The sequence below is a fragment of the Haplochromis burtoni genome, unplaced genomic scaffold (genome assembly GCF_018398535.1).
Source record: "Haplochromis burtoni strain Fernald_Lab_line unplaced genomic scaffold, NCSU_Asbu1 Contig_105, whole genome shotgun sequence".
NCBI lineage: Eukaryota > Metazoa > Chordata > Actinopteri > Cichliformes > Cichlidae > Haplochromis > Haplochromis burtoni.
The window spans coordinates 1,482,197-1,495,991 of NW_024582466.1; the positions used below are offsets into that span (position 1 = coordinate 1,482,197).

The following is a 13,795-nucleotide window of genomic DNA, read 5'->3' on the forward strand; positions in this document are numbered from 1 at the left end:
TTACAGCTTTTTAAATGATTGAATCGTTTTGGTAGCTTTGCAGTCTCTGTAGGTACCATTTTAACCCCTAATAACCAACAGTTAACTTTATGTGTGCCTGTTTATCTGACAGTGGGCAGGTTGCTCATTGAGGCGCTTTTTCTTCCTCATTTTTCCGAAGCTCTCTGCTCTCACAGATCTCATGACTTCTGGATCTGATCCATCTTTTTCACATGTCTCTTCTCTGTTAGCGAGAACCCGTCGGCAGAGTGTACACTTATTACATAAGCTCCACAGATTTCCATCTGACCTCAGCTTCACGCAGTCAGATGAATAAGTAGATTTTCTGCCGCTCATCTGTTTCATATTGAGAATGTGGTTTAGAAAACAGGAAAACTAGATGATATTCAACAGTATTAGAGCTCATTTTTTAAGGAAAGATCCAATGTAACTGTATGGGAGGCTCATGACTTGGCTTGTGCCGCTTTTGAATTCTCGTGTTCGGTATTAGAGAGAAAATGTATTTCTGTCATTTTTTAATGCAAACGTTCAGCAGTGATTTGTTGGCTGTAGTTAAGGCTCGGAAAGTTGCTTTTTAGGAAAACAAGTCACTAAGTTGGCAACACTGCATCCTGGTCAAGCCTCTCTTTTGAACCACGTTAGCTCCTGCTAGTTTTGTTAAACCAGGATTAGGCTGGACGAGCTGTTGGTTTGTACCTTCAGGAAGTCAAACAGTGAAGCTGCATGTTGCATCTTTGGACCGGCGTCGGTGATGAAACCTGAGACGAGCCTCACGCTGAGACTAAAAAAGGCTGTTTCTTTGTTGTTGTGTTTTTTAATAAACTGAGAGGCGATACTGATGTAAACATGACGGAAACATTTGCATGTTCACGGTTTCTTCCATAAAAATGGAGGAAACTCTGGGAACAGCTGACACCTACAACAACTGTCAGTCCTGTCTTGCTGTGTAAGTTGCATCTCTCTTTTCTTTTCTAACTTTCTCTCAGCCTTTTTTACATAAGCCACTTTGAATTGCCGTCTTGTTGAAAGGCGCTACACAAATAAGCGTCCTTTGTTTTTTGTCTGTCAGCCTTCCTTTCTCTCTCCACCCTCGCTCCGCTCATTCTCTCCTCATATATCTCCTCCTCTGCCTCCTCTTTCGTCTCTCATTCGTGTAATCACCCTTCTTTCAGCTTTTCCTCTCTCTGCCTTCTTCCTCCCTCCCTGCCTTTCCTTTTCATCTCCACCTCTTCCTCTTTCCACTTTGCCTCTTTTCCTCCCTTCAGGCTGACGGGACGGATGATGGAAGTGACACAATCAGCACTTTGTGCCTCCCGTTCTCCCTCGAGCTAAAGTCCCGGCCCGTCAGAAATCATGTCACACTTTGTGCTGGGAACAATAACTCGGGGTGGGGGGAGACTGCCGCTCCCACAGATCTATGAAATCTCATCTGGTGTTTCTGCTCTGACAGAACTCGCCACTCCCACAGAGTTATACTCTCTTTAATGCATCTGACCAGCTGGGCTTGCTGGAAGTACCGTGTAATTTCTCAGTTAAAAAGAAAAAAAGAAGCTCATCTCTTATCCGCCACAAACTAAAACAACTTGAACTTTCTGTGAATACATCCAGTCAGCCTCAGTCGGTTCAGTGCAAGGGTTTTCCAGAAAACATGACCTTCTGAAGGTGGTAATTCCTGATATATGCACAAAGCCTGAAGCGCTGTGACGCTGACAAGTCCCCAAAACAAAAAGCATAGAGCTGCAGGGTTCCTGTGGCTTCTTACAAAAATCCATTCAATTAATTTGATAATAACATTCATAATGTTTTTGCCCCCAAACAAAAACTTACTTGACTGAAATCTACAAATCTTCCTGCCAGTTTGACCATATTCCTACATAAAAGAAACCCAAATGAATAAAACTGTTTTTAAACCTGATGACTGTAATCTGACAGAGGCATGAAGTTTAAAACAAGAAGCTTTGACGGCATGATGCTGGGTGGAGGATCAGAGTGAGGGAACCATTATGGAAGGATTATTCCCGCTGAAAAAACAGTTGGGAAGGAAAACCAACTTTGTTCTCGGTGACCAACCCCGAGTACTTAAAGTACTCCTCTAATAGGAGATGATAACAGGATGTTGAACTTGCTCCTGTGGTGTCGTTGCTGTAGGTCCGGTCACAGGAAGTACAGCCTCGGCCGCCCGGATCAGCGAGACCTGAGCGAGAACCTGGCCGCCACCCAGGGCCTGGCTAACATGATCACCGAGGTCCAGAGACTGTTCCAGGTACCACCAACCCGATGCAAAGGACGTTTCTAAGCATGAAAATACATTTTTGAGAGATTAAAAGATCTAAATCATCTTTCTGCAGCTTCCAGAGTTTTGGCCCGGCCAGAGTCTAACCGCCAGTGATGACGTCTTCACTGAGGAGTCCAGAGGAGGCCTGGTTACCTCGAGTCAAAGCGGCAGTGAGGAGGACTTGGAGGAGAGAAGGCGAAAACTGCAGCTGAGCACCCAGCAACTCCTGAAGGAGGCCAGGGAGAAGAGCCGAGGCTGGGAGAGCCACCCGGCTCCAGATCACGTGGAGCTGGCCTACAAGAAGGTGAATGTGGGGGGGCGGGGGAGGAGGAAGTGACATCACCACGTGGTTTCTGTGTCGCACTATGAAGGCTCGAAATTAACCTTAAGGCCTGCCTCTAATTTATCATCTCTGCTCATCTTCAGATGGACGATGGCTGCCCGCTGTGGATGTGGCGAGGCTCTGTGGAGGTGGACGCCGCACAGGGGGAGCTGCTCCACCGGCTGCTGAGGGAGCAGCAGCTGTGGGAGGAAGGCCTTCATCAGGCCGCCGTCATCCAGACCTTGTCCAAGGACGCAGACGTCTACCGCTACCTCCTTCAGGGCCAAGGCCACGGCCTGGGCTCGCAGCCCCTACAGGAGCACCTGCTAATCAGGTAATGAGCCACAGCGAGCCCGCGAGCGCTCGCCTCGACCTGCTGAGCTGTACGGAGCGGGGAGGACGGGGGAGTTGAAGCTGAAAGTACCCTCAAAGTGTCACTTTGAGTTACACTGAAACAAAGCATATCTTTTGTGTGCGTGAGGTTTGAATGGGGGGGTTGATGAAATTTTAATCCGAGCCTGAAGTCAGATGAGACGTGACAGTATCTGTGTTTACAGTTGGCCCGCGTCGCTGGTGCACCTTCAGACTCGCCTGCCGCTGTGAGCGCTGTGAGCATGAACTCAGAGTTACCCTGACTAAGAACTAAAAATCACCACTTCTGCATAATGCATCCAAACGAGGTCTTTTACTTTCACCAAATCCCTCATGGAGACCCAACCAGAACATTAGTGTGGTCGTGAGGACCCGTGGGCTTCGAATGAAAACGTCAATCTTTAAAAAATAAATAGTTTCATTTGTTTGAAGGAGGAAAAACACTGAAAGCAGCTGGTCGGGGTCTATTTGAACCACCTTTGGTGTAACGCTTAATAGCTTCCCCAGCTGATGGCCTACACTGAAGCACATTTGCATTTATTTACAGGACTTTCAACACATATTCAACAGAAATGAAATAAAAATGATATTTAGCACAAAGAAGGGTGATTGTAGTTTGGTTGCAGGATTTGTCTGACTGAGTCCTTTTGCTTGAGAGGCTGCTTAGTTTAGATGTCAACGGCAAGACAAGCATCACTCGGACAGCGGCAGATTATTCCACACAGTAAAAATAATGTTGTGGGAGCAGAACTTTGTAACATGAATCGCTCCCTCCTCAGGATCTGGCAGGCAGACCCGTCCTCCGGCCTGACGTACCTCTCCTCTGTGTCTACCGAACTCCCCGAGGTGCTGGCGGAGGGGATCAGGGTCCACACCCACATTTGCCTCTACCTGCTGGAGCCCACAGGAATCAGGAAGACCCGACTGACACACCTCTGTCGCACAGACACAAGGTGAGGAGACGTTTTAAACTGATCTGAGCCGCAAGTAGAAAGCATTTAAATTTGTTTACAGTAAAGTGGCCAAACGGTCCTTCAAGTTTAAAGGCTGAAAGGTGAATTGTGCAGCAACTACACAGAGGCCGAGAGGGTTTAAGGCCGTGAGAAGCCTATTAAAAGAAATATCCAGAGAGAGCGCTTAGTCCATGTTATCTCTCTTAATTGAGCCCGTTCTGTGTTTTTGACCTCTGCCAGCACCCATCTGCAGCTCCTCCCTGTAGGTGAGCAGATGAGAAAAAGGAGGAGGAGGAGCAGGTCTCCTCCTCATGATTCATGCCCTTTGAAACTAAGTTGCTGCAGATTTTTCTGCTGCTTACGTGATCAGGCTGACTCTCGGCGGAGCCCTGCAGCTCCATTTGTCTATGCTGATTAAATGAAACTAACCCTTCGTGCCACAGAAAGCAGGTGGCGGTGGCGCTCTCGTATCCCTGACATTGAACTACACGGGAAGGCGCTGTAGGCAGCGACACTGATTCAGTGTGTGGGAGGCACATTTCTGCCAAAATCCTGCGCATATGTAAGCTCTCAGGTTTGATCTGGTCGAGCTATTTCATATTTCTTTTATTGATCCTTCACAAACGAACCAATGGTGATCTATCCTGTACCTGACGAGACATTATAAATGATTGTAATTACTATAATAAATCCTCAGGGAACCACGAACAGCTGCACAAGATTCCATAGATGGAAAAAAAGAACTGGGCCACACCTTTTAATCTTTGAATTTGGATGTTTTAAGGGCTCAAAATCTCATCTGGCATTAACATCATCACAGAAACTGCACCAGGAGCTTCGTTGCGTGGGCTTCCATGGGCGTAATGTGCACGTGGTACAGTTCTTTTGTCCATATAAAGTCTCGATAACTACTGTGGCACTGCTCTGGGAATAAAATAAGACACAAAATTAGGTAAAATAACTCCCCTGGGAACCATGAACATCTCAAAAATGTAATGGTGACTCATCCTTCCTCCTGCAGTGGATTCAAAAATTACAAAAACACCAATAGTTTTTATTTTATTGCATTAAACAGCTGCAGCCCACTTGCTCCGGTGTCCTAAATGTGACGACAGAAGTGATGTCTCAGCTGCTTACAATAGGTATCTTTGAATATTGCTCCATCCTTGAGGACGGACTGCCGTGTAGATTTGTTCCTGGTTCCCAGAGGAGTGACCACACTGACGTTGATGTCATGGACTCATTTCTGCGTGTAGTATTGGCGCGGCAGCTACGACAGCAGTGTCGAGCAGAATCCATAATGCCAACGTGATTATGATCATTCTTTCGGAAACATCTCTGCGCTGTTTCATAGCAGTCCATAAGTGAGAATAGGGTACATCCCCTGGGAACCATGAACAGCTCTACAAAATAAGTAACACGAACCTACAGGTGGGAAACCTGCACCACTGCTCCCAGAAAACCGTTCTACACCAAAGCTTCTGCACAAAGCTCAGGATGTATCCTCTGGAACCAGAAACATGTCTATAGAACTGCATCCAGTTTTTGATGAAGACCAGACCAATCAATGCTGTCCATAGAGACACAAGCATCACAAATAAAATTTCAAAGATGCAATTTGTCAGGATTTTCTACCGTTTCACTTTTGATTTCCTAATTTTCCCTGAATGTCGTCGCCGTGTGAGAAAATGAACTCCAGTCAAAGAGTGAAAATGGTGATTTGCTACATGAGACGAGGGCAGAGCAGCAAAGACGGGTTTGATCTCTCACTGTGTGATTATCTCAGCAGGCGTTTCAGTCGGCCCATTACGACTGAAGTGAAAAGAAGCGCACAATCACACACTGGCGTCTGCTTCTGATGAGTACGTGCTGAATAAAGAGCCGCCTGTGAAACCGAAACTGTTATCCAGAGCGACGTAGAGCGCATACAGAAGCGAAATCAGCTTCATTTCCAGGCAAACATCGGCCTGCTCGCGCTCCTGTTACGCAAGAGTGATCACGTAAGAAAGAAGTGAAAACGCCCAGAGGGATGAGTGCCTTCACTCTTCCCGTTGTCCAACTTCCTCTCGCCTTTAATTTCCTCTCATCTAAACATCTGTGATGCGCCAGCCTGTCTCGGGCTTATTTGCTGTGGCATTAATTTTAAGTGCTTGTTAGCTTTGAAGGCAAGACAATAGATCCACTGCATCAAGGTCAGCGGGGCTTTTTACAGTACAGGGCTGTGAAGGAGATCCTATCGCCTCCAGAGGAAATTAAACACGTTACAGCCTCAACGAGAGGAGGGAGGGAGCGGGGAAAGCAACGTGGATTTTCAGGCTGAAGCTCAGATGCTCTGTTACCTGTTCTTACTCAGGTTTAGATGATGAGCCTGCATAGAAGAACTTATAAACAAGAACTGCAGAAATGTATTTAAGGGACTTCATACCTCAGTCAAAATCTCTGAATACCTTCTTTGTCGTCTCATCCAAAGCTCTCAGACACAAGGACAGAGACTTGAGTTTTTGATGTGCCTGCCATGCTTCCTGCACCGACCCCTGACTAAAAAACAAACCAAGACCATAAAACATTTGATCAACATTCGAAACAGTCTTGGTGCTCATTTGAGTCCAAGCTTTAACAAATCCAGCAATGAAATACGTCCGTTAACAGTCTAAAAAACAGAAGGGGGCAGTACTTCCTCTGTGCTCTGGCTAAAACTGCAGCCCCCTGGTGGCCCACGCAGGTACTGCAGGTGTGCCCCGATAAGTCATTTGCAAAATATAGCTTTAAAAAAAAGTCGTTAGATATTAAAACGTAATCCTCTGGATAAAGTGATAGAAAATGCCCAAACCGATCCCAGGATCCAGTCGTTTGGGGTTTCCAAATCAAAAAGGATTTTTTGAGTCCTGCAGGCCTCCATCTCTCAGCTTTTAATAAACGTGATGAAATTATGAAACTGAAACTACGTTTTTTTAAGTATGGCGTCAGTACTTATTGTTAAGGCCTTTACACACCCGGCATGTGAAGTCCGTGCCCATTTCTTTTGTGTTAAAATTATTTTTCGGTCTATTTAATTGGATTACTTTTATTTTTCCTCTAGATCAAGCTTGGTTTTTCTGATTTTTATTTATTTATTTATTTATTTTTGCAGCGAGCTCAGTATGTCCACACGTCACACGACAAGTTTGAGCTGTAAAATCCACGTTCCACGTTTGTTCCTAATGCGCTCGGTGTGTATTCCACATTTTTGAAGCTATTTTTGATCCTGATGTGAATCCTGATCTAAAGCCATTGATGGAGACTTGAGTTCAAAATCAGAGGATTGAACCAGCACGCCAGTGTAAGTCCTGAACGACAGGTGTCGCCACTCAGGCGAAACCTCATCAGAGCTGATTTAGGAGCATGTTTTTCGAGTGTCATCTTTTCAAACTGCTGCTGCGTCTCCCTGAAATCCGACGCAATCGAAAAACTTGTGTTTTGGTCCTGCTGTGGCGGCAAAACGCAGGAGGGTACAAAAATGAACAGCAGCAGACATGATGTCACTTGTGTTGTCGTGCGGAGACATTTGTGTGCCTGTAACGGTGTAATAGTTCCCCTGTCCCACCTTTTTCCCGCTGACACACCTCCTCTGTGTTTTATCTTCCAGGGGTCGGTCGCAGGAGTGGCACAGCAAGGTGAGCGGACTCCGCCTAGCCTCCGGTCTGCTGGCCATCAAAGACTCCTTCAGAGCCGAGTACAAAGAAACAAAGATATGAGCCCATGCAGAGAAAGTCAGGCTCATCTGGAGCGCTCGTCCTTCTCCTCCTCCTCCTCCTCTTCTTCTTCACGTCTGGTTGAACTGCAAACCGAGCAGAATGCAGGACGAAACAGGGCGGACCGCACCGTCGCTGTCCTGCGTCTTTCTGGAAGTTTGAAAACTCTGCCGTTGGAGTTTTCTCTATATGTTTGCTTTTTACTGTGGGTGACCTTGCGGATTGCCAGCAGCACCTCTGCACTCCCTGCTGTGCCTGTTACGCTTCACACTCAAGTTCACACACAGACACACAAAAATGCAAAGCGTGGCGAGCTTTGACAAAGGACGTTTTGATGGGAGGGTGAAAAAGCTGAGGCTGGTTTGACTTTGAGGGAAAAAAGGAGCAAGTGAGACTTCTGCAATAATGGCATCACCGGCAGGAAGAGAAGGAGGCAGGGGAAGCTGCCGGGACAAAGTCAGGAAGCGAGGACAGAAAACATCAGGAAGCAGACTTTCAGCCACCAGAGAGCGGCTGCTGTATCAAACCTGTGACCGAGAACAAAGAAAAGGAACGACGTGCGGCCGTCCTGAACGCCTTAAAAGGACATCGAAAGCTGTGAAGTCGGCTCGACGGTTCTAGAGACGGTCCGGCTAAACCAATCGGGAAAAATCTGAGGAGAGACGAGCAAATCGTCTTTCTCGAGCTTGGCGGTGACTGCAGGGCGGTGATGCCTGTAATAAAGGGGACTTTCTAATGCCTACACACACTTTTTACCATCACCGGAACTTCTGAATTCGCTCCTGTGACGGTTCGCAGACGAGCGATATCTACCTCTACACGGGACGACGCCGCGGTGGTGAAAACTCGGAGGCCGAACTCCAGGATTTTTTTTGAACTTTGTATTTATTCTTGTACAGATCTTCGAGTGTTGCTTTTAAAGCCTGCTTGACCTGAATACTGCATGAAAAAGTCATTAAATTCTATATCAGATTATTTAACTTTAAAGTACATCTGAATACAAATGTTCTATCCAGATATGTTATTTAATTCCTGGCTTTGTGTGTGAAACATATCCGTGCCAAACACCTAATTAAAATGTTTATTTCTCCTCAAACCTGCTTCCTGTTGTTATTTCTCCCCCTCTCTCTCCTCTCTGACTCGTCTGAGTGCCAAACAGATTACCGACTGTAATTTTGCGGGAAGGCGGGGGAAACAGCAGGCAGCGTGAAGATGAGGTGCCACACTGCGCCACTGAAGCACAAGAGATTAATAAGTATGGCGGTGCGATCCAAAAAAACCTTCCAACCCTCACCTCTCCCTCCTCCTCATAAACATGCAATGTATTATGCAAATCGTGTCTAATTTGCATATGGCTAATTTGCATATCTTATTGGTTCATCTCTCAGATCACATGGTTAAACTGCTGATAAACGCGATAAGACGGAAACGTGAAGTAAAAATACTTATCGGGGCAAAGACGCCGTGCCCCGGTCCAAACAGGCTTGTAAGAAAGAGACAATGAGAGAAAACAGAAGTCCCTGCAGGCGGTTTCATTTCCACACAAGTCTGTTCTTCCATATGGTGCTAAAGCATCACGAGCTGAACTTTGGATGAACTCAGGTCAAAGGTTCAAGAAGCCGGCCAAGACTAGAAATCACAAAATAACGTGTACCAGGCCGCGGATCGTTTGGTACCGGGCCGCGAGAGTTGAGGCTCGGGTATGAAATGTATGGTTTTATCGTTATTTTTATTTTATCGTTAACTTGGTTTCCCTGGGTCTTTTCCCATGTGTTATGAATAAATCTTGTTTTTTTGGTACTGGCGCTGGTCTTATTTTGCTGTATTCATCCACGACTCCTTAAAGGCCGGTCCATGAAAATATTGTTGGACATAAACCGGTCCATGGCCCGGTTGGGGACCGCATAATCCAAATGTACTCATTGTTAATACTATGCTTTTACTTGGGTAATACTTTGGTTACTATATATAGCTTATTAATCCTTTCATTTTCTGTTACCATGTAATTACTGAGCCGTAATACAAGTGGGGTTTTTTTATACCTCAAGGAGGTGGTGGAGACCAAAACTGGAGTTAAAAGATTAAAAGATTACTGGACTTACATTCCTGAGACAAACGCAGACACGGGTCCAGTGGGATGATAACTTCGCCAGAATGGACTCAAGCTGACACGTGCACTGTAAAGACAGACTGCAGTCATGCACAGTGGTAGCCAAAATACATGCAATTTAAATATAACCAGAAACACAAGTAAAACTTTATATTTGAAGGTAAAGAACAGAGTTTAAGTTTTGAAAAGTTTCTTATGAAACAAGGATTTGAGAAGGACGTCAACACTGGGAAACGAAGAAGAGACGGTTGAATAAAGAGGGAATCTGTCACAACAAGAAAATAAAACATGAAAAATAAAATAAAACATGAAATTACATTTTTTGCATTGATGTAATGCTTCAGTATGCACGACCCTTTACGCTGAAATCGTTTTAAAGCTAAAATCTACATGTTATTCATTAATTTTCAAATGTAAAAATTCACCAAAAAAGCTGAAAAAATAGTAAAGCTGTTGATTTAACAAGTTAAATTACAGTAATTTACTCACAGTCCTGCAAAGTTGAACATTTATGCTTTCCTTAACATTTTCCAAAACTGACTGCAGTCTTTGCCGGCCCTTTCTGGGCCCGGAGCCTCATGTTTGACACCCCTGGTTTAGACAATTCAAACTACTCAATCGCACTTCTCTAGAACCTCACTTTTCAAAGTCATGCTGAAAATGATAAAGAAAATTGGAGTCGAACAAACAAACAGATTGCATCTTTGTGGCTGTATGTACAGACGCCTGCTTCTTACCTGCACTTCTCAGGTGAGCCCCCATCCCGAACCTGAGCACGTTGTTCAGCAGCTTTGATCTCCACAGACATCGTCACCAACTGCAAGGCCCTGAAACCACCCAGTCCTTCTAACCCAGCGCGAGACATAAAGGAGAGGGAATAAACTTCAGCTGAAAGGACTGAGTGATGATAATCGTCTCTCCCACTGAGGCAGGAGGGTTATTGCTTCTGCAGGTGTTACTGAGGTGGCGGTGGCATGGCGAGCGGTCTCCTCCCGGGGCGACTGTCAAAACACCTTTAACGCCGTCCTTCAGCAGCAGCAGCGTGGCAGCACCCAAAAGAATAAAAGAATAAACTAAAACAGAGGCTCTGCGGAAGCCTGATGAATGTTTCATGAAGGAATTATTGCCTGAGAAGGTACTGAGATAAAGTCCCGGGACGTATGGGACGATAAGAGACAACTAGAAAGGAAAGGGACTTTATATTTTTCATAAGCTTCAAAGATGGGTCACAGGAAGACATCTTCAGAAGTCTTCTAACAACTATTGTATGGCTTGTGGCCATTCTTGGAGACATACAATTTTTATATCTACCGCAGTGCACATCTGTCTGGGGGGTAAAGGCAGACTCAACAATTACAAGCTCGCGGGCTGCCTCGAGGAAGTGTGTGATGTATAATTAAGTTCGTCAAATGGGTTTGTTTGCCTCACACTTTGAGTTTCTGAGAAACAAAGGCCACTTTCTCACACGAGTCATGGAAAGTGAAGACTAATTGTTATCTGAAATGCAGCACGAATCAAATGTGACTTTCTATACATCAGGGTCAGGGACGCGGGGTGGGCGACGCAGAGGAAAGCAATTAGAGTCGAAATACATGCAAAACAAAAAAGCTTTAAGCTTTAAGTCAATCTGTGGACTTTATGTGTGATTAATGTGTTACGCAAACCTTTAAAGGAACGAGTTCGGTGTCTGAAGAAGAGACACGGTGAAAACTGGAAATACAGCAGAGGTGAAAGCTCGAGTCTAAATGATGCTACAACTGCTGATAGCAAAGCCCTTTGTGCATTTTTATTTTGTGTGGATATTGTTCACACTCATTGGGGCTCTCAGATTACTAGCTAACATTACAAACTAACTAGCTAACCGAATACACTGCACTAAAAACCTGTGTATGATTGTTTGGTATATTGCCTGTACAGTTGCCCATAATTCTAATGAAAAGCACCAACTTGTCTGCAAACACTTGCCAACTACCAGCAAAGACGTGGTAAAACTTGAAAAAGTACAATGCAAACTGGACCGGAGAAGGTGCACCTTCAAAAGTAAAATTTGTGCCTCAGCATGTTTCAAAAGGAGCAACTTTTTGAAAGGTACTATTGCTTGGATAGTTGCTGGCAACTGTGGACGACTGCTGCAATCACGAGGGGGGATTTGCTAACCTGTCACACGTGTTCTCCTGCAGGAGGTTGCCAGATGGTCGCGGACCAGTGCAACTGAGGCCTTATTCACTTGTCCAAGCCAGACAAATCAACGTTGCTAGCAGTCACATGTCTGCAAAGGCAGTTACACATTCGTGTCACATTTTAAACACAGACTCAGAAGTAGCATGTCCCACTTTTATATTGTCTATGATTCAACATCAGCAGACTAATAGCTTAAGGTTGGATTTGAGCTGAAAAACCAAACAATCCTTCTGCTTCTTGTTTTTTAGAGCTAATATTAGCTAATGCGGGCCTGCTAATACAAAATGCTAGCTCTGCTAAGTCCTATTTAGCATCATTAAATTATTCAAACGAGGTCTAGTAACTTCACCGTCCATTTTCATAGTACTTGATGTTTAATAACCATGTTAGATGAACTCATTAACCATCAGTAAACAATATAATTACAAAATATGCATAGCTAACATTTGCTTTTTAGAGTAATGAAATCTCATAGCAGATTTTTATTTATGTAGCCAAATTAAAGCTAGCTAGCTAAGTCAACTTTACAGCTGACTTTGACTTAGCAGACCTTAATGTTGGCATACATAACATGAGATGCAGAAGTATAACGTCAGTTTTGTGTGCTGAATACCTAAACACTGTTTCATAGATATTAGCTTACACACAAACACAAGTAATAATATTATCACTGCAAATAGCAATCACAGATTTTTCAAGGCTTTTTTACTTCATATTTTGTATCTCCGTCTTTTCTGGGTGAGGAAAAAAAATCATGTTAATCAGGGTTTACAAAACGCTGGGTACGCTGATGAGCCAGGTGTAAATTACCATGTGATCTCTCTGTGCAATGACATCCAATCAATGGGCCTTTCCAGCTGCACTTTCGGAAATTAAACCCAATGAGCAAAAGTGGCACCCATCCATCTCTGTGCTACACTTCCCAACGTAGAATCCCACAGATTGGCCGTCATTATCCAGACAGATCACGTGTTAACAGCATGAAGTGGAAACAGGCTCTTAATGAGCAGCAGCACATGTAATCTACCTCTGCTTGAAAAACAGCCAGTTTATCCTATGACATCCAAGATCGTAATCAAAATGCTTTTACTCACACACCAATGAACCGATTTCAGAGCTTTACCCTCTGAAGCACCGCTGTGCACACATTTTTTTCCAGAATAGCTCCCAACCACGGAGATCCGACCAAACCAGGAAGCCGATATGTCTCAACTGAAGTTTACAGAACCAGCTTTAAAATGACTGACAGCAGACTGGGTGATATTTTGGTTTCATAATCGCCCTTTAATAAAAAGATCCTTCACACGAGACATTAATAAATGAGTCGAACACAATGATTTCCCCGTCCCATGTTTGATTTAATAAGTGTTATGGAAAAATAACTCTTCCGGTTCACTGAGTTCAGACTGCCAAGGTTCATCTTCAGGCTTCCCCTCGTTCTGAACTCTGACATCACATCCTCTCGACCGGGGTCAGACCCAGGATGTCGAAGCTTTTGGCCATGATGGCTGCAGTGGCTTCGCAGAGCAGCATCCTCCACATGTTGATCTTGATCACCTCACCTGAAAAGGTAAAAACAGACAAACGGAGGAAATCAAAGGCGTGTTCGAGTTTATATCTCGTGAACTATCGGATTATTTTCTCAGTAAATACGCATTTTACAAAAGTGCTAGCACAAACCAATCCCATGATGAGTGTTTAACAGGACTTTATTTCCCCATTTATTGTCCTTATGTAGAGGATAAGAAATAACAAGGCAGCTAAAAGATACAAATTCTGAAACAAACTAAAATTAAGGCGGCGATGATGGGAAAAAAGACAGAATAATAAACAGAGGTGAGGTGAGACTGA

At 44.5% G+C, this 13,795-nt stretch overlaps 2 protein-coding genes across 4 annotated transcripts in view; one reads left to right on the plus strand and one right to left on the minus strand.

Annotated features, from left to right (window-relative positions):
- Positions 1 to 8,027, plus strand: part of si:dkeyp-23e4.3 (rho GTPase-activating protein 7) — a 99,815-nt gene extending 91,788 nt beyond the window's left edge. For all 3 annotated transcript variants that reach the window (XM_005927885.3, XM_005927884.3, XM_005927886.3), the window contains exons 13-17: positions 2,149 to 2,263; positions 2,349 to 2,579; positions 2,702 to 2,931; positions 3,749 to 3,922; positions 7,548 to 8,027. In XM_005927885.3, coding sequence (XP_005927947.1) covers positions 2,149 to 2,263; positions 2,349 to 2,579; positions 2,702 to 2,931; positions 3,749 to 3,922; positions 7,548 to 7,656 — 859 coding nt within the window. In that variant the 3' untranslated portion in view covers positions 7,657 to 8,027. The remainder of the gene's footprint in view (positions 1 to 2,148; positions 2,264 to 2,348; positions 2,580 to 2,701; positions 2,932 to 3,748; positions 3,923 to 7,547) is intronic.
- Positions 8,028 to 13,207: 5,180 nt separating this feature from the next.
- Positions 13,208 to 13,795, minus strand: part of rars1 (arginyl-tRNA synthetase 1) — a 37,885-nt gene continuing 37,297 nt past the window's right edge. The window contains exon 15 of the mRNA XM_005927887.2: positions 13,208 to 13,506. Within this exon, the coding sequence (XP_005927949.1) occupies positions 13,397 to 13,506 (110 nt within the window). The 3' untranslated portion in view covers positions 13,208 to 13,396. The remainder of the gene's footprint in view (positions 13,507 to 13,795) is intronic.